The following is a 22722-nucleotide window of genomic DNA, read 5'->3' as shown; positions in this document are numbered from 1 at the left end:
CGGAAAATGGGGATAAGAGTGTGAGTTTCATGAGGAGCTGTGCCGTACCCGACTAACTTGTATCTACCCCAGTGCTCAGAACAGTGCTTGGCACATAGTAAGTGCTTAACAAGTACCACTGTCATTACCACCTGCCACTCAACTGGAACACGTGGTACTTGCATTCTAAAAGAAGCACTGAAAAGTGAGCTTCAATTTAACTCCTACAAAAACGAGCTATCTTCCTGCAAACCAAAACCCATTCAAAAAAGCCAAACTAAACCATTTAAGCCAATGTATAGAACAGGGCCGATCCAACTGGATCTTCGGATCCACTTATCCAACGAGAATCCCGAAATGCCAGTTTTCAAGAAACACATCCACTTCGCTTTTCTGAAACACCTACCTGAATAGCTGAGTTCATGAAACACGTATTTCCCAAGTTACTTAGGCCGCAGAGGCCGGGCTGTTCATTGTTTCTTCCTGGCTCTGTATAATCGTAGTTCTTATAAGCAGTGTATGCTGGGAGGCAATAGTTTGAGTTTTTCACACTGGAAGAAAACAGAACATCTTTCATCACGCGAGCAAAAAGAGTCTAGAGGTCGCTGCAATGAACATTCGGCAGTTGTCCTTCTTATGAAGTAAGGGGTGAGGGATTAGGCTGAAATAAATTCTGAGTTCAGGTACTCCGTTCTGAACCCTGGCCAACAGAGACACCTTCCCCGGCCACCCACAAAAATCAATCCTCCCATCCCGGGTCCACACCATCCCCACCCCGGGTGACGCGCCACCCAACCCGAATGTCGGCTGGGTCTTTCTACCCTGGATTCACTGGAGAGGCTCCACAGCACACTCCATTCTGCACTGCTCCGTCAAATTTGAAACATTCCGATTTTAAACACCACCAGCAGCAATAGATCATCTCATTTGTGTCCCCTTCGGCCTATCCTGCTCCCACAACAGAGTGAGGTTGGGGGGGGACGGGAGCTCCGCTTCAGTTACAGGTGAGGGAGGGCTGCCTGACATTTCCAAGGCCACTGTGACGTCACCGGCCCGATGCACTGGACACTCTATTTATAGTTTATTTGCTAGGACAGCAGAATCCAGCCACCAAATACAGAAAAACACACGCGGTGACTGAGAAGGGAAAAAATGCTTCTAAGGTGGGATATAAAACAACATCGATATTCAGCTCTCCTTTTTCTCTCAGAGCTGAGTGCGGCTAAGTTTGCAGAATAGTTGTAATTGGGGATTTTGGTTGGGGCCGGGGGAGGTCGATTTAATACGATATCTATCTAAAATATCCAAAGCAGTGGTAAACTAAGGATTCTTGGGAAAATACGGCAGCATTTACTTTTCTTTTTTTTTTTTTACAAAATTAAAAAGTGATTTTGTGAAAAAAGATACAATTCTTCCTTAAGAGAAGTTTCAGTTAGGGATCATATGAAATATTCACGATAGCAGCTTTGGGTACAATTCAAAAGCATCTCTGCAATCCTCCGGCAGCTTTCCAAATTAGAACAAACCTGAATTGGCTTTTCAAGGTCATTTGCTAAAAGCAAACATGGCAAGAAAAAGAATATATCATGTTACAAATGTATGCTGATCAATTACTGATCTTGATTACCTTCAAAACCTTTTGATCTATCCTGGTTACACAACTGTAAAAACAGCAAATATCTGATATTCAGTATTCTTAAATTATATATGTAACCTTCACATTTTCAGCAATTCTGAAATACTTCTTTTTACGTGATTCACATCCCATCTGTTAGCCCTACTAATATCACAAAACAGTAACACACCAATCAAAATTCAAACACACACGCACACGAACACAATGTGAACACCATTAATTTTTTACTTCTGAAAAAATGGGGATAGATGAATCAACATTTTTTCAGACTTTCACCTTTACTCTTAAAAATGCCTAACTAGGATAACAACACTGAGATTCAAGCTATCGAGGTTTTTTATTCATTTTTTTAAATTTTGGCAAGTCATTACGCTTCTAAAAGCTTGAAATCTATTTTCAATCCCTAGAGATCCAGAGCTGGAGGAAGGGTAGTGAGGTAAACTGGGCAATTACTGTAGGCCTTGTGCTGAGCTGGGCCCAAATCTCACAGGCTGGGAAATGGGAGGTGGTAGTGTGAAATCATAAAAATAATAATAATTGTGGTATTCTGTAAAGTGCTTATGTATTGTACTAAGTACACTGTACTAAGTGCTGGGGTAGATACAAAATCAAGTTGGAGTCACAGGGACACAGTGTAAGTAGGAAGGAGTACTAAATCCCCATTTTACAGGTGAGGAGACAGGCACGGAAGTGAAGTGACTTGTCCAAGGTCACACACAGCAGGTACGTGGCAGAGCTGGGATCAGAACCCAGGTCCCCTGACTCCCAGGCTTGTACTTTTCCACTAGATCCCTTCTTACTTCAATATCTTGCTTTATAACAAACTGTGGGAGGAGGGCCTGGGATGGGTGTGTGACGGTAATATATTACCTTGCTTTAAACTGGGCAGTCCAATTTTTAGCAGATCTGTCTTCTGCCCGGTAATAACAATAATAATTATTATGGTGTTTGTTAAGCACTTACTATGTACCAGGCACTGTACTAAGCGCTGGGAGGGACACAAACAGTGTTGGACACTGTCCTTGTCCCACGTGGGACTCACCGTCTCAATCCCCATTTTACAGATGAGGCAACTGAGGCACAGAGAAGTGAAGTGACTTGCCCAAGGTCACACAGCAGACAAGTGTCAGAAGTGGAATTAGAACTGAGGTCCTTCTGACTCCCTGGCCCATGCTCCATCCACTACGCCGTGCTGTTCCACGGTACCGCCACAAAACAATCAATCGGCCAAAGGTATTTCATTCATTCAATAGCATTTACTGAGCGCTTACTATGTGCACAGCCGGTACTAAGCGCTTGGAATGTACAACTCGGCAACAGATAGAGACAATACCTGCCCAATAACGGGCCCACAGTCTAATTTTATTGAGCACTTACTGTGTGCAGAGCACTGAACTAAGCACTTGGGAGAGTCCGCTATGACAGCGTGAGTAGACTCGTTCCCTGCCCACAGGGAGACTCTGGGTGAGCTCATGTCTAGAGCTTTGATTTAAACACGTTGACAGGGATCTGGAGATGGATCTTTTAAAGGCCCTCCGACCCACGCATTCATTATACTCTGTGGTGACACCTGCCTCACCAGGGACCCAATAACCCGATTATTTTTGGATTGGCAAAGAGAAGCAGCTTGACTTAGTGGACAGAGCACAGGCCTGGGAGTCAGGAGGACCTGGGTTCTAATCTGGGCTCCTCCACATGTCTGCTGTGTGATCTGGAGCAAGTCACTAAACTTCTCTGGGTCTCAGTTCCCTCATCTGGAAAATGGGGATTAAGACGGTGAGCCCTATGTGGGACAGGGACTGTGTGCAACCTGATTCACGTCTAACTACCCCAGCACCTAGAACAGTGCTTGGCACATAGTAAACGTTTAACAAGTACTATAATTATTACTATTATCGGTAAATACTATTGAAATGTGAAAGATATTGTCAGTGCCATCCAGTGGTCACCTTAAGAATGGCATCCAGAGGAGAAAGCATTTCATTCATTCATTCAATAGTATTTATTGAGCGCTTACTATGTGCACAGCACTGTACTAAGCGCTTGGAATGTACAATTCGGCAACAGAGACAATCCCTGCCCACTGACGGGCTCACAGTCTAATCGGGGGAGACGGACAGCAGAGCAAAACAGAACAAAACAAAAACGAGACAACATTAACATGATAAATAGAATCAAGGGGATGTACACCTCATTAACAAAATAAACAGGGTAATAAATATATAAATGAGCACAGTGCTGAGGGGAGGGGGAGGGGGAGGAGCAGAGGGTGGAGGGGGAGCAGAGCAGCTTCCCCCTTCGGTCTATCAGTCAGTGAATTGTATTTATTGAGCGTTTACCATTTGCAGAGCACTATACTAAGAGCTTGGGAGAGTACAATGTAATAATAATAATAATGATGATGATGGTATTTGTTAAGCGTTTATTATGTGCCAAGCACTGAACAATAACATACACACACATTCCCTGCCCACATTCCTGGTTTAGCAAACCTATGCTTCGAAGCTCCTTGTGAGCAGGGATTATGTCAACCTACCCTTTGTTTTAGTGTTTTGTTCATAGTATTTGTTAAGCGCTTACTATGCGCCAGGCCCTGTTCTAAGCGCTGGGGTAAACACAAGTTAATCAGGTTGGACACGGTTCCTCTCCCACATAGGGCTCATGGTCTTAATCCAGCGCTTAGAACAGTGCTCGGCACATAGTAAGCACTTAACAAATACCAACATTATTAATCTCCACTGTACTGTGCATGGTGAGTGTTCAATAGATACCACCGATCGATTGATCCTTGAGTGGCAGGAAGGGTTGCTTGTGGGAAAGACGGGAGTATGAGAGACAGAGAGAGAGAGGCATAGAGAAAAAATTGATATAGACATTGACAATAAAATTCCTGCCTCAGGCCCTGTATCCCTCTACAGTTCTGTTTAGGACTGGGTTCTACAATCCAAGAAAGGGCTTTATTTTATTCCTGTTATATTAATACTGCCAGTTGAAACAATTTTAAAGGCAAAAAAATTGAGTTTGGGATATTCCATATAAAAGCAAATATATTAAAGAAATTTTGGGACTAGAAAATGGAAAATAATCCTATTATAATAAAACGTATACATAAATCTCTGCAGTCACCACCAAATCACGCCACTTTATGCACACACAAACACCCAAGTGCAAAAACAGAAAGCACATTTCTAGTCTCACACCACAAACAAGTACAGTTGTTTGTGACGCTACCTAGGTTCCCTGGCCATATCTAAATGGAGGTTGGGGGGGGAGGGGTCTACGTGGGTTTGCGGCAACCATGGTGGAATTCCCGGGAGGCGAATTTCGAGCTACTTTAGAATTTAAAAAAAAAATCACTTCACAAACTTATCTAAGAAATAACTAGTAACAAATATGGGGACTGGCGTGGGACCAACTGTAGATTGGTGAGACGTCCTCTCGAATTCCTTCATTACCCTATGATTCTCTGCTAAAAGACACCTGAACTGTATTAATATACCTGCACCCAAGACCGCCTTAATAATAATAATGATGGTATTTATTAAGTGCTTACTACGTACCAAGCACTGGGGTAGATACAAGCTAATCAGATTGGACATAGTTCCTGTCCCACATGGGGCTCACAGTTTTAATCCCCATTTTACAGGTGAGATAACTGAGGCCCAGAGAAGTGAAATGATTTGCCCCAAGCCATGCAGCAGACCGGTGGAAGAGCTGGGATCAGAACCTAGGTCCTTCGGACTCCCAGGCCTTCACACTGATACTGACCCGATCTAGCTCCCAAAGCCCATTCCAAAGCAGACTACGTTCAACACGACTCCCAGCTGAGCACACATTTTCACTGAGGCCTTCAGTTCAGCCCCTGTAATCTTACATAATTATTAGCCCATTAGCTAGTGTCCTCAGTCCCTTCCCAAAAGGCCACTTCGATTTGGCAGGTCTATGAATCCAGCCAATCATCCTCTAGCCCAGCTCTGGATTACAGAAAATTCTTCTGTGTATAGCCGCAGTGAACTCACTTTCATTTACCAGTACGTGTCTCGCAACAAAAAACGACGACCTCTCATCATGTAGGCTTACTAAAATTTTCTCAAATAGGAAGGATGCCACTCAAGGCTAGGTATTCTACTCGTCAGAAGCCTTCTAGTGATCGGTCATCTATGATGCATGTTCAAATGGTTAGTTAAGAGCCTCAAGGAAACACTGCTGTCAACGGACTGGCTGGGTGGTGTGGGAAAATGCTATCTTCTATCAATTACCCAAAACATGGGTAAGCTTTTCTTCTCTGAATGACCACTTTGCATCCAAATATTCTTCCTACCTCAGGATTCGTCTTTTCCTTTCAAAGCACACACAAACACAGGCAAGCATACATACCCCTCTTCTTTAGAGAACATGGATTTGAAGCCATTTTTAGAGGAGACAAAGGGTGATATTTACAATCAAAATGCCTTCACCAAGTCTTGAAATAAGATAGATGGCAGGTTCTGAATCTTATAAAACACAAAAAATTAGGTGACATTTCTGTTCCAGATAAGGGACTGGCGATGAATCGGTTAAAAATATACACGTCCTTTAGAGGTTGTAGGGATGGTCATAGAAGCAAATAAGCAGAATGGATAAAGAGAGAAATTGACATGATTACGGCTTTCAGTGTTAAACGGAAATGATGGTGAGGCTGTATATGTAAATATTTAAGTCAGAAATGGATTGTCACTCCTAGAGAAGCCATTTTTCACATACCCAAACCCATGAAGTCTTCATTAAAGTCTGTGATGTTAAGCACAAACTTTGCCCCCAGATGGACAATTATTATGTAAACAGGGCCTCAACCCCCTAAATTTTAAGCCATTACGAGGCATTAAAGGAGCATTTTTAGCTTTTTTTTTTTACTTTATGAGAAAAACAACTGTCCACATTCACTGAGTTAATGTACAACTCAGAGATGAATATACAGTGATGCGACTGTATTTTGTGAAAAAAGCAAATTATCTCAAATTCTGAATCTCTTAAATATCTTTCTAAGAGTTAAATCACAACGACTTCAATAAATACAAACTGATGCATCCATACGTGAACACTGGATTATAGCACAAATTGAAAAAAACAGAATGGCAAATGAAAAACTGGTAGGCAAAAGCCATGACTTTCAGCTATCTAAATTTGTAATTTTAATTCAACCTCCTCCAAACACATCAGAGAAACTCTTCATTTAGGAGTTCATTTTAAATTTTGCCCCATACTGAATGTAAGAAATTAGAAAACTTTCATAGCTGCTTTAACCCCCAGTGGTAAGAGCAGCCATTGGGAATTATACAGATTTCCCCAAAAACATTTTTGTCACTAGAAAATCAACTATAGCTAAAAGCAATGAATCATCATCTAAATTCTGAAATAGTTTTATATTAAGTTGATCATTTCAGAGGTTTAAAATACATTGTCTGGTTCAGAGTTAGGGTCTGTCCCAACTCCACAATTCCCATGCTACAAAACAGCAAGAACGAACACACAAACACACACACACAAAAGCCCTCTCCCTCCCCCTTCCCCCTTCTCCAACTACACCTGATCTTTTTGGGGACCTCAGGAAGCCAACAGAAGCTGATTGGCATCTAACTTGCTTTTTCTTGCTTCCTCCAGCCCAGAGGAAAGATGGCAGCCTAACTGAGGGGCTGCTGAGTATGTTTGTGACAGGGTGGGGTGGGAGCGGATTATCTGCATGGATTTGGGACCCACTTAGCCAGTGTGGCCCAGGAAGATGGCGGTGGGGGCGGGGAGCACTTAATGTGCAGCTCTGAACCTGTGAGCCTCCCTCCTGAATCCCTGGATCTCCACTGACTTCTCCCGGTACCCGCTCCGGGTGACCACTCCACTGACTTCTCCCAGTACTTGCTCCAGGTGACCACAGAGTGAGCCAGCCAGAGTGGCACACAAAACCATGTGAAAAATCAGCCCTGGTTTTCTTCACATTGAACCAAACTTTCTTTTTTATAATTACATTATTTGTTATGCATTGCCAGACACTGTACTAAGCGCTGGGGCAGATACAAAGCAATCAGGTCGGTCACAGTCTATGTCCCACATGGGGCTCACAAGTCTTATCCCCATTTTAGAGCAGAGCAACTGAGGCACAGAGAAGTGAAGGGACTTGCCCACTGTCACACAACAGACAGGTGGCGGAGTCGGGATTAGAACCCAGGTCCTTCTGACTCCCAGGCCCACGCTCCATCCGTTAGGCCACACCGCTCCACTTCTTTTGCTTTGCCAGTGAATAGTCTCCCCATTCCTCTGCCATCTCAGTCAGATGGAGACGCAGACCTGAGTCATAAACTAAAGTCACTGCTTGTAATCACGCTACCCCAGCCATTTAAGGAATCTTAACACAGAAGCCAATTGCTCCAAATAAAATCCAACCAAGACCTTGTCTCAATCCCACATTTCCAACACTGAGAAAGGGAAAGACTTCCCCCCGCCACCCCCACACAAAGACCCACTACTACAAATTAGTTCTAGTGAATTCACTTAGTCCACGGAAACTACTGAGAGCTGTAATTATAGATTACTACACTGAGATATGCATTTACCCCGACACGTACGACACTTAGGTTGCAGGTAAATCTGTGTATTTGCATCTCTTCGCCATGAGAGCTGACGACTACTCACAATTGGTAGAGGCACAAATGACACTTCAACCCTTAAGAAAAATCCCTTCTGAAGAATGAAATAAACTGGAAGATGCTGAATGAAGCATTTTATTTTAAGGTAAAAATGCTTAGTTCTCTTTTGTTCCTTCTCAGGCGTGGGGAAAAACACAATTAATAGGACACCTGTGTGAGCCGACTGCTACAATTAAATAGGTTAGATTTCTCCAAACAGGTCGCTGGCCTAGTCAATATGCTACATTAAGCAGAAAAGAGGCCCAAAACACCACAGATTTCTGGAATTAAGTTCTCACCAGATATTTAGCATCCTAACCGATATGGTCAAATACAACTGCTCAAATCCAAAGTTACATTAAACAAGAAAAATGATCTAAAGGGACTAATTTTTTTAATTCCAGGGGGATTCCTCCCTATACTCCTGGAATTTTCAGTCTCAGATCAATGTGAAATGCAAGAGGATCCCACAAGATTTAAAACATATGTATACTGTACCAATTGTACTCTCCCTAATGCTTAATATAGTGCTCTCTATACACAGTAAGTGCTCAATAAACACCACTGATTGATATATACCAGTAAACACTCAATAAATACCACTGAATGAATGACTATACACAGGGAGTAGAACATTTAGGCAGAAGAGCCGAAAAAAGATTGGCTTTCTAATTCATGACAGTTATAGTTTTACTTTTACTAAATGCAATAACTATTATGGTAAGTTAGGGTTAGAATGTCCAATTTTAAAAGATTTTAATGCATTTTAAAACACTACCTTTTGGTCTCTAGTCCCTTGAACTACTGTCCTCGAAATACTGAATCAACAATCACAATTGTATTTGAACTTTCATTTTTTTTGCCACGATTAAGATGACCAGGAATAAAAAAAAGATCGCAAAACCCTCTATATCACTGCAAAACAAAAAAGTAAACCTTTTTTACCCTCAGAACTAGACATAAGCTATTTCTACAACCATGATTGGGTGATTCAATTAAACAAACAGTGCTTACGATGCATTGCTTACTTTCTGTTGTTGATGTTGTTATAATTATTTGATAGAGATGAAGGAGAGATCTTTGGTAAAGTTGAAAAATTGGATGCACCTGGGGACCTTTAAAAATATGAAAATGTTAAATTAGATAAAAATGCTGACGAAATTAATCATGAAAGAAAAAAATTTACAGATGATAATGTATGTAGCAAATCAGTATGGAAAAATAGAAGCAAATATGAGCAAAGTTCACTAAATGCGCATTGGTTTCCCATTTCACAATCCATGTGTTCATATAATCAAAATCAACTCAGTTCAAAGAGTAACTTCACTCTTCATTAGCCAAATGAAAAATATTTCACACTTTAATTTTATATCCCAAACAGTCTTTTTTCCACATAAGTTAAAAACATATACCATTATAAAAATTGCATTGATAAGTCCTCCTGCAACTGCAATACTGAAATGCAACTATATTAAATACCTCGGTCATTTTTCCTAAAATGTCATTGGCTAACTGGGGATAACGCCAAACTAACCAGACACTAGCCCATTTTTCCAAAAGCCAGTTGACAGATACCACAAAACATTCAACTCCCGATTACACACAGGGTTTGGAGACAGGAATCAAATGATTAAATACTATTCTAAAGATAACTTTGAAAATCATACTTTAGCAGATCACTTTAACGTTGCACCACAAGTTACCATATGATGGAATACTGAAAAAGACTGGGGGCATGTGGGGGTCCTCAGTCTGGAAAGGCAAAGGCTGCGAGGAGGACCTGACTGGAGCCTACTAAATAACTCACGTTGTGGTGCGCTTACTATGTGCCAGGCACTGTTCTAAGCGCTGGGGAGCAGCGTGGCTCAGTGGAAAGAGCACGGGCTTTGGAGTCAGAGGTCATGAGTTCGAATCCCAGCTCTGCCACTTGTCAGCTGTGTGACTGTGGGCAAGTCACTTAACTTCTCTGGGCCTCAGTTACCTCATCTGTAAAATGGGGATTAAGACTGTGAGCCCCATGTGGGACAACTTGAATCCCCTATGTCTACCCCAGCGCTTAGAACAGTGCTCTGCACATAGTAAGCGCTTAACAAATACCAACATTATTATTATTATTATACAAGATAATTGGGTTGGACACAGTCCCTGTGCCGCATAGGACTCACAGTCCTAACCCCCATTTTACAGATGAGGGAGCTGAGGCACAGAGAAGCTAAGTGACTTGCCCAAGTTCACACAGTTGACAAATGGAGGAGCAGGGATTAGAACCCATGACCTGTCTCCCAGGCCTGTGTTCTATCCACTACGCAAACCAAAATAAACACTTCTTTATACCACAGCTAGTAAGCATATGGCTTTTTTTGCAAATCAATGGAAGTGGCTCAGAGATTAGCAGATTCAGAAGTGGATGGGAGTGACTGTGGTTGAATGGTATGGATTGGGCTTCTAGATGGAATGCTACGGAGGAAGAGGGAAAAATTAGATACATCGAATGAGTGCCTCTCTAAACGTAGGCTGCTGAGATCAGGGACGACAACCACGAAGCAGCCTCCAAACTTTCCACTGCCATTATCGGAGAAGATGCTACTGAGCATGCAGTGAGCTAAAGGCAGACAGCGGAGCGGGAAGCAGCACAAGGCCTACACCATTTCAAAACCAGGTTCTGGAGGATTTAGAGGTGATGGCCTGCATGTTTTGGAATTCCATCCTTCATTTTGAGTGTGGTGGAGTAAATAAAACCTGGGAGCAAGTTGACTTGGGAGAGAGGAAAAAAGAGAGGGAAAGGAAAAAAAGGAAGAGAAGAGGAGGAGGGAGGAGGAAAAGGAAAGGGAGGTAGGATGTGGCTAGATGGAACGGAAGAGAGTTGGGGGGCAGGGGGGTTTGGAGGGGAGAGGAAGGAAGAGGAACTCCCCGGTGCTTCTCTCACCCCCTCCTCCTCGAAGCCTGACTTCGGGATCGTCACCAAGCATGGGTGCTCCCTCTGCCCCCCAGCTCCCCTCTTCCTGCTCCCCGTAGCCTGCCTGGGAGGGTTGGGGAGGGGTCCACTGGAGAAGGGGCAAGGGTCAGCACAGCATGGCTGATCCTTGGGCTGGCGGACCAGCTGAAAGGCTTCATGTTTCTCTCACCCACCTCCTACCTCTGTCCTGGAATGCCCTCCCTCCCTTGTATCTGACAATTACCCTTTCTCACTTCAAAGCCTTACTGAAGGCACATCTCCTCCAAGGGGCCTTCCCTGACTAAGCCCTCCTCTTCTCTTCTCCTACTCCCTTCTGCGTCACCCCAACCTGCTCCCTTCCCTACCAGCACCATAGCACTTACATCCATACCTGCTATTTATTTATTTCTATTAATGCCTGTCTCTCTCTTTAGACTATAAGCTCACTGGGGGCAAAGAATGCATCTATTGTTACATTCTACTCTCCCGAGTGTTTACTACAGTGTTCCGCACAGAGTAAGTGCTCAATAAATACAATTGACTGACTGACTCCTGCCTTCAAATTCCCATGGGGGAGAGGTTGTTTCCTGCTTTTTTGCTTCTGGGCGGCCAGGGAGCCTATGAGGATGGAGGGTGGTTGGTATCTGGGTTCTAGACTGTAAGCTTGTTGTGGGCAGGGAATGTGTCTGTTATACTGTTTCGCAGTTAAATTATACTGAATATTGTACTCTCCCAAGCGCTTAGTCCAGTGCTCTGCACACAGCAAATACTCAATAAATGCGACTGACTGACTGAATAGAGCCTCCTCTGTGAGGCTCGGCCGTGACTCGTTGCCCATTGCAGGTTCAAGAGCCCCCATCTCTCACAGATTCCCCAGGCCCCCCGAGAGGAATCTCCTCCCACCTCCCCACCTAGTGAGCCTCAGACCAAGTCGGTCAGTTGGTTAATCATACTTACTGAGTGCTTACTGTGTGCAGAGCACTGGACTAAGTACTTGGGAAAGTACAACAGAACAATAAACAGACACATTCCCTACCCACAACCAACTTAAAGTCTAGAGAGGAAGGCAGACATTCATATAAATAAATTCATGACAGGTATCTACATCAAAAGAAGCAGCTCAACATCCTCCTTTTTCTCCTCCTCTTCACTCCAGCTGGTCCTCCAAAGGGTGGCAGAGACTTGCTACGGCTACTCGCTGGGCCCAAAAAACTATCTGGTTGGCACCTACGAGCACATATTCAGAACACTCAGTACAAACAAAATACTAATACCTGGAGAACTTACAAAGGTAGATGTACATACAGTGCTTCTGGAGAAAGAAAATTAAGGGAGTCGTAAACAAATGTTCTTAGGGAATTTTAGAATAATCTCAGGGAATAATTTCAAAATATTCAGGCATTCATGATAAAAAGATTCACATCAAAATATCCAATGCCCAACTGTAATCTATAGCCTTTTATTATTTTAAACATCCATGAAAATAAGCTTGTGAAATCAAGTAGGTCATGAATTTGTTTCGCCTTTTTTCTAACATCATAATAATAATGAAAATAAAAATAAAAATGATGGTATTTATTGAGCACTATTTCCTAAGCACTGGGCTGGATCCAAAATAATCAGAGAGTACTCTCTGGGTCTCAGAGTCAAAGAGGGAGGAAGAACAGGTGTTTAATACCTCCAACTGAAAAAGGTGCTGAAGCTCAAAAAAAAAAAAAATTCAGTCAATTTTCATATCCTAAGTAGTTTTATTGCGGTTAGGTGAGGGAGCAAATAATGATACAGATCAATTTATCAAGCATGTTTATCGAGCGTTTATTGTGTGCACAGCACTGTACTAAGCATTTGGGAGAGTACATTATAACAGCGTTGGTAGACACATTCCCTGCCCACAACGAGCTTACAGTCTAGAGGATGCATCAAAAGTCCACTCAAAGTGGTTACATGCTATCACCTCCAATCCACAGTGTTTTAAAATCCCTTGGTGGTATTCTTTAGATGTTTTTCACTAACGCCAACAAACCAATCATTGGTGGTATATCTGATTCTTCTATAACCCAAGGTTGGGTTGAAGGATTTAACAGGACATATTGGTTAGGGGGTAATGGTTCAAAGACACCACCGGAATGGCATTTACCTATATAAATGCCTATGCTTTTTTAGACCCACTAGTAGCAGAATGTTGTAAACTCTTGCTACTCATCACTTAACTGTATTACAAGCCACAAAATTACAAAAACACACGAAAAACTACAAAGAAACCCCAAATACCATCTGAGATGATTCAATCTGGCTCACAAAGAAGCTTTGGGGGTAGGGAGGCTGCCTAGCAGCATCACGCCTTACCAGACATCACCGTCACACACATGCACACAACAGTTTCTTCCTACATCACATCCACTGGGCCTACTTGGGAATCGTGTCACACCCAGAAGCGATTCCTGTTGCGGGAAGAACGTTCTCCGATTCTTCCGTCGGGTGCTATTCAAACCGTGTAATGAAAACACATAAAGTAGCCGAACTGATTGCCTAGGTAAACGCAATGTGGTCAGTTTTATTCATGAATCGTGGAATTAATAACTCCTTTTGCTTGAACAGAGAGCAGGGTCAAACAGGTGCCTAAATCCCCTACCTCGGTGGTCACGCCAATCCCCCCACATCTGCCACTTCAGCATTCATGAATACCCCTGCTAACTATTTATGCAGATGCTTACATGAGTTTCTAACACACGTTCTCGCTCTCGCTCTCTGACCAGTTGAACATTTGACATTTTGTTTCCATTTATCACCCCAATCGACTGTAAACTCCGGGAGAGCTGGGGCTGCTTTTTACTTCTACTCTATGTCCCCTAGACTATAAGCTCGTTGTGGGCAGAGATCGTGCCTACCAACTCTGTCACACTGTACTTGCCCGAGCACTTATTACAGTGCTCTTTACCCAATAAGTGCTCAATATATACCACTGACTGATTGATAATCCGCACGTACTGGACTCTGCACACAGTGGGGACTCAAAGCAAGGTGGCTACTCGTGACACACGACAGAAACGATTCACTATGTTTTCAATGGATAATAATAATTCTAGTATTTGTTAAGCACTTACTATGTGGTATTTGTTAAGCGCTTACTATGTGCCGAGCATTGTTCTAAGTGCTGGGGTAGACATAGGGGAATCAGGTTGTCCCACGTGGGGCTCACAGTCTTAATACCCATTTTACAGATGAGGGAACTGAGGCACAGAGAAGTTAAGTGACTTGCCCACAGTCACACAGCCAACAAGTGGCAGAGCTGGGATTCGAACTCATGAGCCCTGACTCCAAAGCCCATGCTCTTTCCACTGAGCCACGCTGCTTCTCCCAGTGCCAGGCACTGTACTAAGCACTGGGGTGGACACAAACAAATCGGGTTGGACACAGTTCCTGTCCCACATGGGGCTCACACTCTCAAATTCCCACTTTACAGATAAGGTAACTGAGGCACAGAAAACTGAAGTGACTTGCCCAAGGGATGTGGTCTCAAGTGGCTAGTTCAGGCCAGGAGAACATTATTTTGGGGACAGTTACATCAATCAACAGTAATAATGATAATAACTTATGACTGTGGTATTTGTTGAACTCTTACTGTGTGAAGAGCACTGGAGTAAGGTGCTTGGGACAGTACAATAAGACAATATAACAGACACATTCCCTGCCCACAACGAGCTTAGAGGGGGAGACAGACACTAACAAATATAAATCAATAGATTCCCATTTTACAGATGAGGTAATTGAAGCACAGAGAAGTGAAGTGGCTTGCCTAAGATCACACAGCAGACAAGCAGCAGAGCGGGATTAGAAGCTAGGTCCTTCTGACTCCCCGGCCCGGGTTTTATCCACTAGGCCAAGCTGTTCTCCACTTTGGTTCTAGAGTGAACAAAGGAGCAAAGGGCGGACAGGGAAGAGACAACTCAAAGTTCATGTTGGTCCCTCTACAGTTAAACGGGCAGTGGATTTCTCATCCATCCAAATGTTCCTTCACCCAGCTTATGCTATGAATGGGTTACATTGCTTCCATCTTTGAAACTCATGTAACGCAAATTGGATTTGTTTCCATTTAAAATTTGTACCCAAATTGACAGTCTGGGGATCTGGTAAATTCAAGATCTACAGGTAGTTATGGTATTTGTTCAGTGCTTCTTAAGTGCCACGTACTGTGTGCTGTACGACCACATGCCCACGGTCGCATGGCAGCAAAAAAAAGCAGGCACCTGAATTAAGGCAATCAATCATAAAGTTATCATGATGCGATTCAATGGCTGACCATCTTAGATTATCCTCGGAAAACAAACAGCCTAACTGCGACAAACTACATGACCGGCGTGATTCTGAATTCAGACATACTGACACTTCTATGAAATCGTACAGAACTGCTATCTGAGCAAAGAAAAAAAGCACTTCCTAAATGAGAAAGCCAGACTAGGCAATATAAAATGGCAAAGCCCTAATGTGAACGATAAATTTCTAAAATTCTATTTCTACAGAATGCCTGTGGTTAATACAGAGCAGTACATCCAGTGGAAGTTCAACAAATACCATTATTTCTCCTAGCATCCTCAAGATGGAGCAACGTGACAGGAATATTTTGTCAAGAACACTGACTCCAGTAATTCTTGGACTTGCAAGGCAGTTAATTGCCAAACCAGGGTGAGATGCTTCACAGGACTTTCCTAAACAATAAAACTGCCTAACCATCTTCTGGTTTTTGAAATGTAACTGACACTATTTAGATAAGTCCACGTTTCCAAAATGTCTATACTATCATTTCACAGATTTGATCCTATCTTTCATAGTCTATAGTGCTGATTTAAAAACAAGAACAAGGATCATTTCTGCACAGTGACATGACCAACATTATTATTATTATTATTATTATTATGTTGGCATTTTCATTGCCCGGACTGTTCGAACAAAGAGATATGCTTCAAAATATCACACAAGAGTTTGGTGATGCACAAGATACATACACTTCAGTCAACCTACCTTCCACATGATTTCCTCATCTAAGAACAAAGCACCAAAAGAGGGAAAAAAAAACCCCGCACTAAAATAGAAAAGTCTTGACAGACAACTACAGCTGGGGAAAAGCAAACATCTGGAACAAAACTGCATTCTCTTGGGATAACCTGAAAAGCAACCTCATGAAAACATAGAGGGAGAACCGTTATGCAGATTCTGCACAAAGAAGAACACTTACTTGGGCGTAGAAGAACCCCTGGGCCACGTTCCATCTTCATTTTTCTGCTCTATCACCAGCACCTACAAGAACAACGCATTGGGAAACTAAATTCTTAATTTTTGCGCCTTTGTTGATGAGATGTGCTTTATTTCCGACTCCTGGCTTAATTTCACTGAAATCTACCCCGGACGACTGGGTCTGTCTTATTTCTTCAAACTCTTCGGAAGCCAACGGTCTCCCTACAAAGTTCGGATTTTTTTTTTACATTGCGATAAATCCTACTGTTTTCAAAGTAATCTGAAGTTATTTTTTGTGAATCCTGTATTCTTTTTCCTCTTACTTACCCGTAAGGGCCTTAATCTAGACGCATTTCTGCATCTCATTTGGGGATGCTGGGTGAGTCAGAAAATTTGCACCCAAATTGACAGTCTGTATTCCAGGGATCTGGGAAATTCAAGATCTACAGTTAGTTATGGTATTTGTTCAGTGCTTCTTAAGTGCCACGTTCTGTGTGCTATATGATCATCTGCCCACGGTCGCATGGCAGGCCTGGGGCAGAGCGGGGCTAGAACGAGCACAGCCGGCGGTGTGGCCTCGTGGAAAGGGCGAGAAGACAGAGTCGAGAGGCAGGAGTCTGGTCCTTGCTCTACCCCCTGGCCCACCATGCGACCACGGACAAATCACTTAACTCGCTTTGCTCATTTGTAAAACGGAGTTAAACTCTTCTGTGTCCTGTGTGGGACGCAGACTGGGCCGATTGTCCTTACTTCCTCAGTCACTATGCACAGTACTTGGCATTTAGAAAGCACTGAACAAATATCATAATTAGCTGCATTTGTTGATGCAATATAAGGACATCAGACCCAATCCCTGTCCTCGGGAGAACTGTCATTTTACTAAGGGAAGCAGCATGGCCTAGTGGATAGAGCAAGGGCCTGGGAGTCAGAAGGACCTGGGTTCTACTACCGGCTCCGCCACTTGTCTGCTGTGTGACCTTGGGCAAGTCCCTTACTTCTCTGAGCCTCATCTATAAAATGGGGATTAAGACCGTGAGCCCCATTTGGACCAGGGACTGTGCCCAACCCGATTTACTTGTATCCACCCCAACGCTTAGTACAGTGCCTGACACAAAGCGCTTAGCAAATATCACAATTGTTATTCTACAGTTGAGGAAACTGAGGCACAGCAAAGTTCAATGACTTGCCCGAGGTCAAAAAGGCAGGCAGACAAGTGACGGAGGTGGAATTAGCACCCAAGTCTCCCGATTTCCAGCCCAGTCTTTCCACTAATCCAGGCTGCTTCTTCTCTAGAAAAGAAGGCAGCCCCCAAAGAAAACATAATATTTTTTGAACTGTTTGACTCTGGGAACAAACATTACCATAAAGAATGCAGTTGGGGAAATATTACTGAGCTCCTTAAGATTCAGAAATGTTAGGTTTTACTATAAAGAGATATAAACGAACCCAGTGCACTCAGGACAGACCACACAGCTCTAGAACCATCAGTTGCAAATATCCAAGGGCAGGCAAACCCAACAAGGTCTCCCCTTCTACACTGTAAACTCTTCGGGGGCAAAGAACACTTCTGTTGAACTCTCCCAAGCGCTTAATACAGTGTTCTATGAACAGTAGATGCTCAATAAATGCCACTGATTATTTTCCTGCTTAATGGGGGAGGAAATGGCATGCTGGGAAGGAAGCAGCTGTGTGCTAGCTCAACTGCTGATTTTCCATTGGTTTCAGTTCCAGGGTCCTCTTTCTGTTGTCCGCTGTGCTCTCCCACTCACCCATCATCATCAAAGCCATTTAACGAGCGATTATTATGAGCACAGCACTGTTAGGAACAGCATAGCTTAACTGACAGAGCACGGGCTTGGGAGTCGCAAGGACCTGGATTCTAATCCCGACTCTGACACAGGTCTGCTCTGTGGCCCCGGGCAAGTCACTTTGCTTCTCTGTGCCTCAGGTACGTCATCTGGAAAATGGCGAAAAGAGCGTGAGCCCCATGTGGGCCAAGAACTGTGTCCGACCTCATTACAGAGCTCTGCACACAGTAAGTGCTCAATAAATACGATTGAATGAACAAACTTGTATCTACCTCAGTTCTTAGGACGTGCTGGACGGGAGAGTACTCCACCACAAATTTATCTTCAACGCCGCGTTTATATCAGGGATAAAATGCCTGTTTTGGGACAACTGGGTGCAACCTCCTTACATTTTTTTAAATGATATTTAAACGATATTTTCTCTGTGCCAGGCTGGGGTAAATAAGAGACAATCAGGTCGGACACTGTTCCTGTTCTACGAAACGTTCACAGGCTTCATCACTGTCTTACAGATGAGGTAACAGAGGCACGGAGGAAGTGAAGTGATTTGCCCAGGGTCACGCAGCAGGTTAAGTGGCAGAGGTGGGATTAGGACTCAGGTGCCCTGACTCCCAAGCCCTTGATCAACACTCTAGGATTTTTTGCAGGGCCCAAGGTTAGATAGGAGCCAAAGGCCACAGATTTCTTCCTCGGTGGTGCCATTCCCTCTCATATATCTGGGGGAAAGGAGCCCCAAGTGATTTCCTTTGATAGCATGGAGGAGGTCATCAGTAAAATCTGGACACTCTGAAGTGAAATGAGCCGTTACAAAAACGTAGTAGAAAGCGACTCAAAGTGGAAACCTTACAGCAGCTGTGCTAGCAAATGCTAGTTAATTTTACACATCCAGGACTATGTGGCAGGTCAACAAATTCTCTTTACTAAAAAACAAAATAACACACAATCCCTCTCTGCCAAAAAAAAAAAGCCTTTCTTCAATACACTGGTGACAAATTTAGACTTCAAGGTTAAGAAGGCAGAGTAAAATCCACTGAAAATGGGGTTCAAGACGACAAAAAGGTCAAAAGGAAAGGCAAGAATTAGCACTGTGGATCTGAGGGGTGAGGATCAGGTAGCCTAATTCCATTTTTGATTCTTTAATGACTACATTCAATCTTAAAATATAGCTACTAGCAGCTGAGTCAAACTCTAGATTACAAACTCCACAACCCACAACCCCACACAGAAGGGGATTTGTAAGATTTCTCGAGTCTGGAAATAAAATGGGCTTTGAAAGCAGAAAGGCTCATGCTTCACATAAGGGAGCATAAGGATACTCTTCGTGAGAAGAACGGACAGACAGAGACAGAAATAGGCTGTCAGGCACCAACCCTATTCTCACACTCCCTCTCAGAGACCTCTATAATTAGCTACTCATTAGTCCTTGGCATGGAGGGGAATATGGAGTGGCCTGAAATGGAACATAGGGGGGCTTCAAGCCCCTCCACCAACTCACTGCACTGTACCCTTCTGCTTTCTTCACTTGCTACTCCTCAACCAGTATTACTCATTCCTCCCAAGCCAGTCTCCTAACGGAACATCGCTCTTAATGATGATGGTATTTGGGAAGCGCTTACTATGTGCTGAACTAAGCGCTGGAATCTCCTACTTCCACAGGCTCGTTCGCCTTCCTCCCTTGGGTTGGAAGTGCCCCCTCCCCAAACCAATAGATGACGACCAACCTCAAGTTTCCAAACTGCCTGAAATATTACCTTCTCCAAAAAATCTGCCCCATCTAAATCCCACCATCCTAAACTGTATCGCACCATCCCCTGTACTCACCCTCAGAACTTAGTTCTGAGGCTCTGCCACTTGTCAGCTGTGTGACTCTGGGCAAGTCACTTCACTTCTCTGTGCCTGTTACCTCATCTGCAAAATGGGGATTAAGACTGTGAGCCTCACGTGGGACAACCTGATTACCCTGTATCTACCCCAGTGCTTAGAACAGTGCTCTGCACTTAGTAAGCGCTTAAGAAATACCAACATTATTATTATTATTAGTTGCACTGATTTATTTGCTCATACATTCAACTGTTCATATCAAGTCCCCCGGAAATTCTCATGCCCGTCTCCCCTGTTAACATGTATGCTCTCTCGGGCAGGGAATGTGTCATTTTTTTTGTTTTGTGCTTCCCGTGTGTTTGCTAACAGTGCACTGCACCCAACAGGCGCTCAATAAATGTTATTACTAATACTGATATTGCTTCTACTCCTATTACTAGCAGAGCAGGAGCAGCAACAAGAGACAGTGAAGCACTGTCAGTGGTATTTACTCACTGCTTACTACACAACCACGGCGTAGTGGATAGAGCACGGGCCTGGCAGTCAGAAGGTCGTGGGTTCTAATCCCAGCTCCACCACTCGTCTGCTGGGTCACCTCAGGCAAGTCATTTCACTTCTCTCCATCTCAGTTACCTCATCTGTAAACTGGGATTAAGACTGTGAGCCCCAAGTGGGACAACCTGATTACCTTGTATCTACCCCAGTGCTGACAACAATGCTTGGCACATAGTAAGCTCTAAACAAATACTATAATTATTAAAGATGTCTGGCTTGGAATGTCAGTCTCTGGGACAAGTGGATAGGTATGCCTGACTACTTGTTTTGTTTTGTTGTCTGTTTCCCCCTTTTAGACTATAAGCCTGTTGGGCAGGGAATGTCTCTATCTGTAGCCAAATTGTATATTCCAAGCGCTTAGTACAGTGCTCTGCAAAGAGTAAGTGCTCAGCGTGGCTCAGTGAAAAGAGCCCGGGCTTGGGAGTCAGAGGTCTTGGGTTGGAATTCCGGATCTGCAACTTGTCAGCTGACTGTGGACAAGTCACTTAACTTCTCTGTGCCCCAGTTACCTCATCTGTAAAATGGGGATTAAGATCGTGAGCCTCACGTGGGACAACCTGATTAACCTGTATCTACCCCAGCGCTTAGAACAGTGCTCTGCACATAGTAAGCACTTAAATACCAACATTATGTGAGAAGCAGCGTGACTCAGTGGAAACAGTCTGGGCTTGGGAGTCAGAGGTCATGGGTTCGAATCCCGGATCTGCCACTTGTCAGCTGTGCGACTATGGGCAAGTCACTTCACTTCTCTGTGCCTCAGTTACCTCATCTGTAAAATGGGGATTAAGACTGTGAGCCTCACATAGGACAACCTGATTACCCTGTATCTAACCCAGCGCTTAGTGCTCTGCACATATTAAGTGCTTAACAAATACCAACATTATTATTATTATTATTATTAATACGATTGAATGAATGAATGATGTGTGTAACTGTGACTTTGGGGGAGGCGGGGTTGGTGGAGAGAGAGATAGATTGCGTGTGTGCACGGATATGTTGCTGCAGCTGTTACACAAAGGAAGAAGGCCACAGGCTGGCCGCTCTTCCCTATCATGATTTAGGGCTAGCGGTTGCGATGGTGGCCTAGGAGGAGAACAGAGGGCCATTTTGGCCATAATCCCATAGAGCAGCAGCAGGCAGGAGGCACTACAATAGAGAAATAGATATTCACAGGTCTCCCAAAGCCTAAATTCCTAATGCACGCTTATGAGGAATTCGGTCTGAGTCAGCCCTGTGACAGAAAGATGAAATACTACTAATAATGATGGTGTTTGTTAAGTGCTTACTATGTGGCAAGCATTGTATTAAGCAATGGGAAAGACAAGATAATCAGGTGGGACACAGTCCCTGTCCCACATAGGGCCCGCAGTCTAAGTAGGAAGGAGACAGGTTTAAACTGCTTAGACTGTGAGCCTGTTGTTGAGCAGGGACTGTATCTATCTGTTGCCAAACTGTACATTCCAAGCACTTAGTACAGTGCTCTGCACATAATAAGCGCTCAATAAATACAACTGAATGAACAGGTATTATATTTCCATTTTACAGATGAGGAAAGTGTTGCAGAGAAAAGTTAAGTGACTGGTCGAAGGTTACACAGCAGGGAAGTGGCGGAGTTGTAATTGGAACTGAGGTCCTTTGACTTCCACGCCAGTGCTCTTTCCCCTAGGCCACACTGCTTTTGTATTGACCCTATTCTGCTCGATTCACTGCCGGTAAGATGGAAGTTGACCAGATCTCAGACCTTTTTGGTTGGTACAGAAAGGGGCCTGGGGGGGATCACTGGGATTCTGAATGAAGAAATGAGAAGCACAAACTACTCTTTAAAATGGGAGCAAGCGGCTGGCTGGCATTTATGCCCGCGCTACCAACTCCAACCCATACGTTCAAATCATTCTCAGGAATACTGCTTTGGCCGCTTTCTGATTCTCCCCATTCTTGTCTTCCCAGCCAGACGGGGCATCTTTGGCTTCTACTGAATGCTCCCAAAGTATCTCTTACAGGGCTCGGCACCCAGTAGGTGCTTGAACACCTCTGCTGTGTCCTCTGACAATGCAGGTTATGGATTCTGGCAATAAAGGAAACAATCAGGCAGTCTTTAAA

General features: G+C 43.6%; 1 protein-coding gene across 7 annotated transcripts in view; it reads right to left on the bottom strand.

Moving 5' to 3' along the window:
- USP15 (ubiquitin specific peptidase 15) overlaps positions 1-22722 on the bottom strand; it is a 120143-nt gene that overhangs the window by 40003 nt on the left and 57418 nt on the right. For 4 of the 7 annotated variants that reach the window (XM_029052328.2, XM_029052329.2, XM_029052331.2 and 1 more), the window contains 3 exons: positions 16440-16501; positions 9300-9386; positions 386-530 (listed from right to left, as the gene is read on the bottom strand). In XM_029052328.2, the coding sequence (XP_028908161.1) occupies positions 386-530; positions 9300-9386; positions 16440-16501 (294 nt within the window). Of the gene's footprint in view, positions 1-385; positions 531-800; positions 962-9299; positions 9387-16439; positions 16502-22722 lie in introns of those variants that run through there. The other 3 variants (XM_029052332.2, XM_029052333.2, XM_029052335.2) reach the window with 2 other exon arrangements.

This window comes from Ornithorhynchus anatinus, chromosome 2, assembly GCF_004115215.2.
Source record: "Ornithorhynchus anatinus isolate Pmale09 chromosome 2, mOrnAna1.pri.v4, whole genome shotgun sequence".
Classification (NCBI taxonomy): Eukaryota; Metazoa; Chordata; class Mammalia; order Monotremata; family Ornithorhynchidae; genus Ornithorhynchus; species Ornithorhynchus anatinus.
The sequence above is the reverse complement of the archived record's forward strand: the minus strand, read 5'-3'. Positions and strand labels throughout refer to the sequence as shown.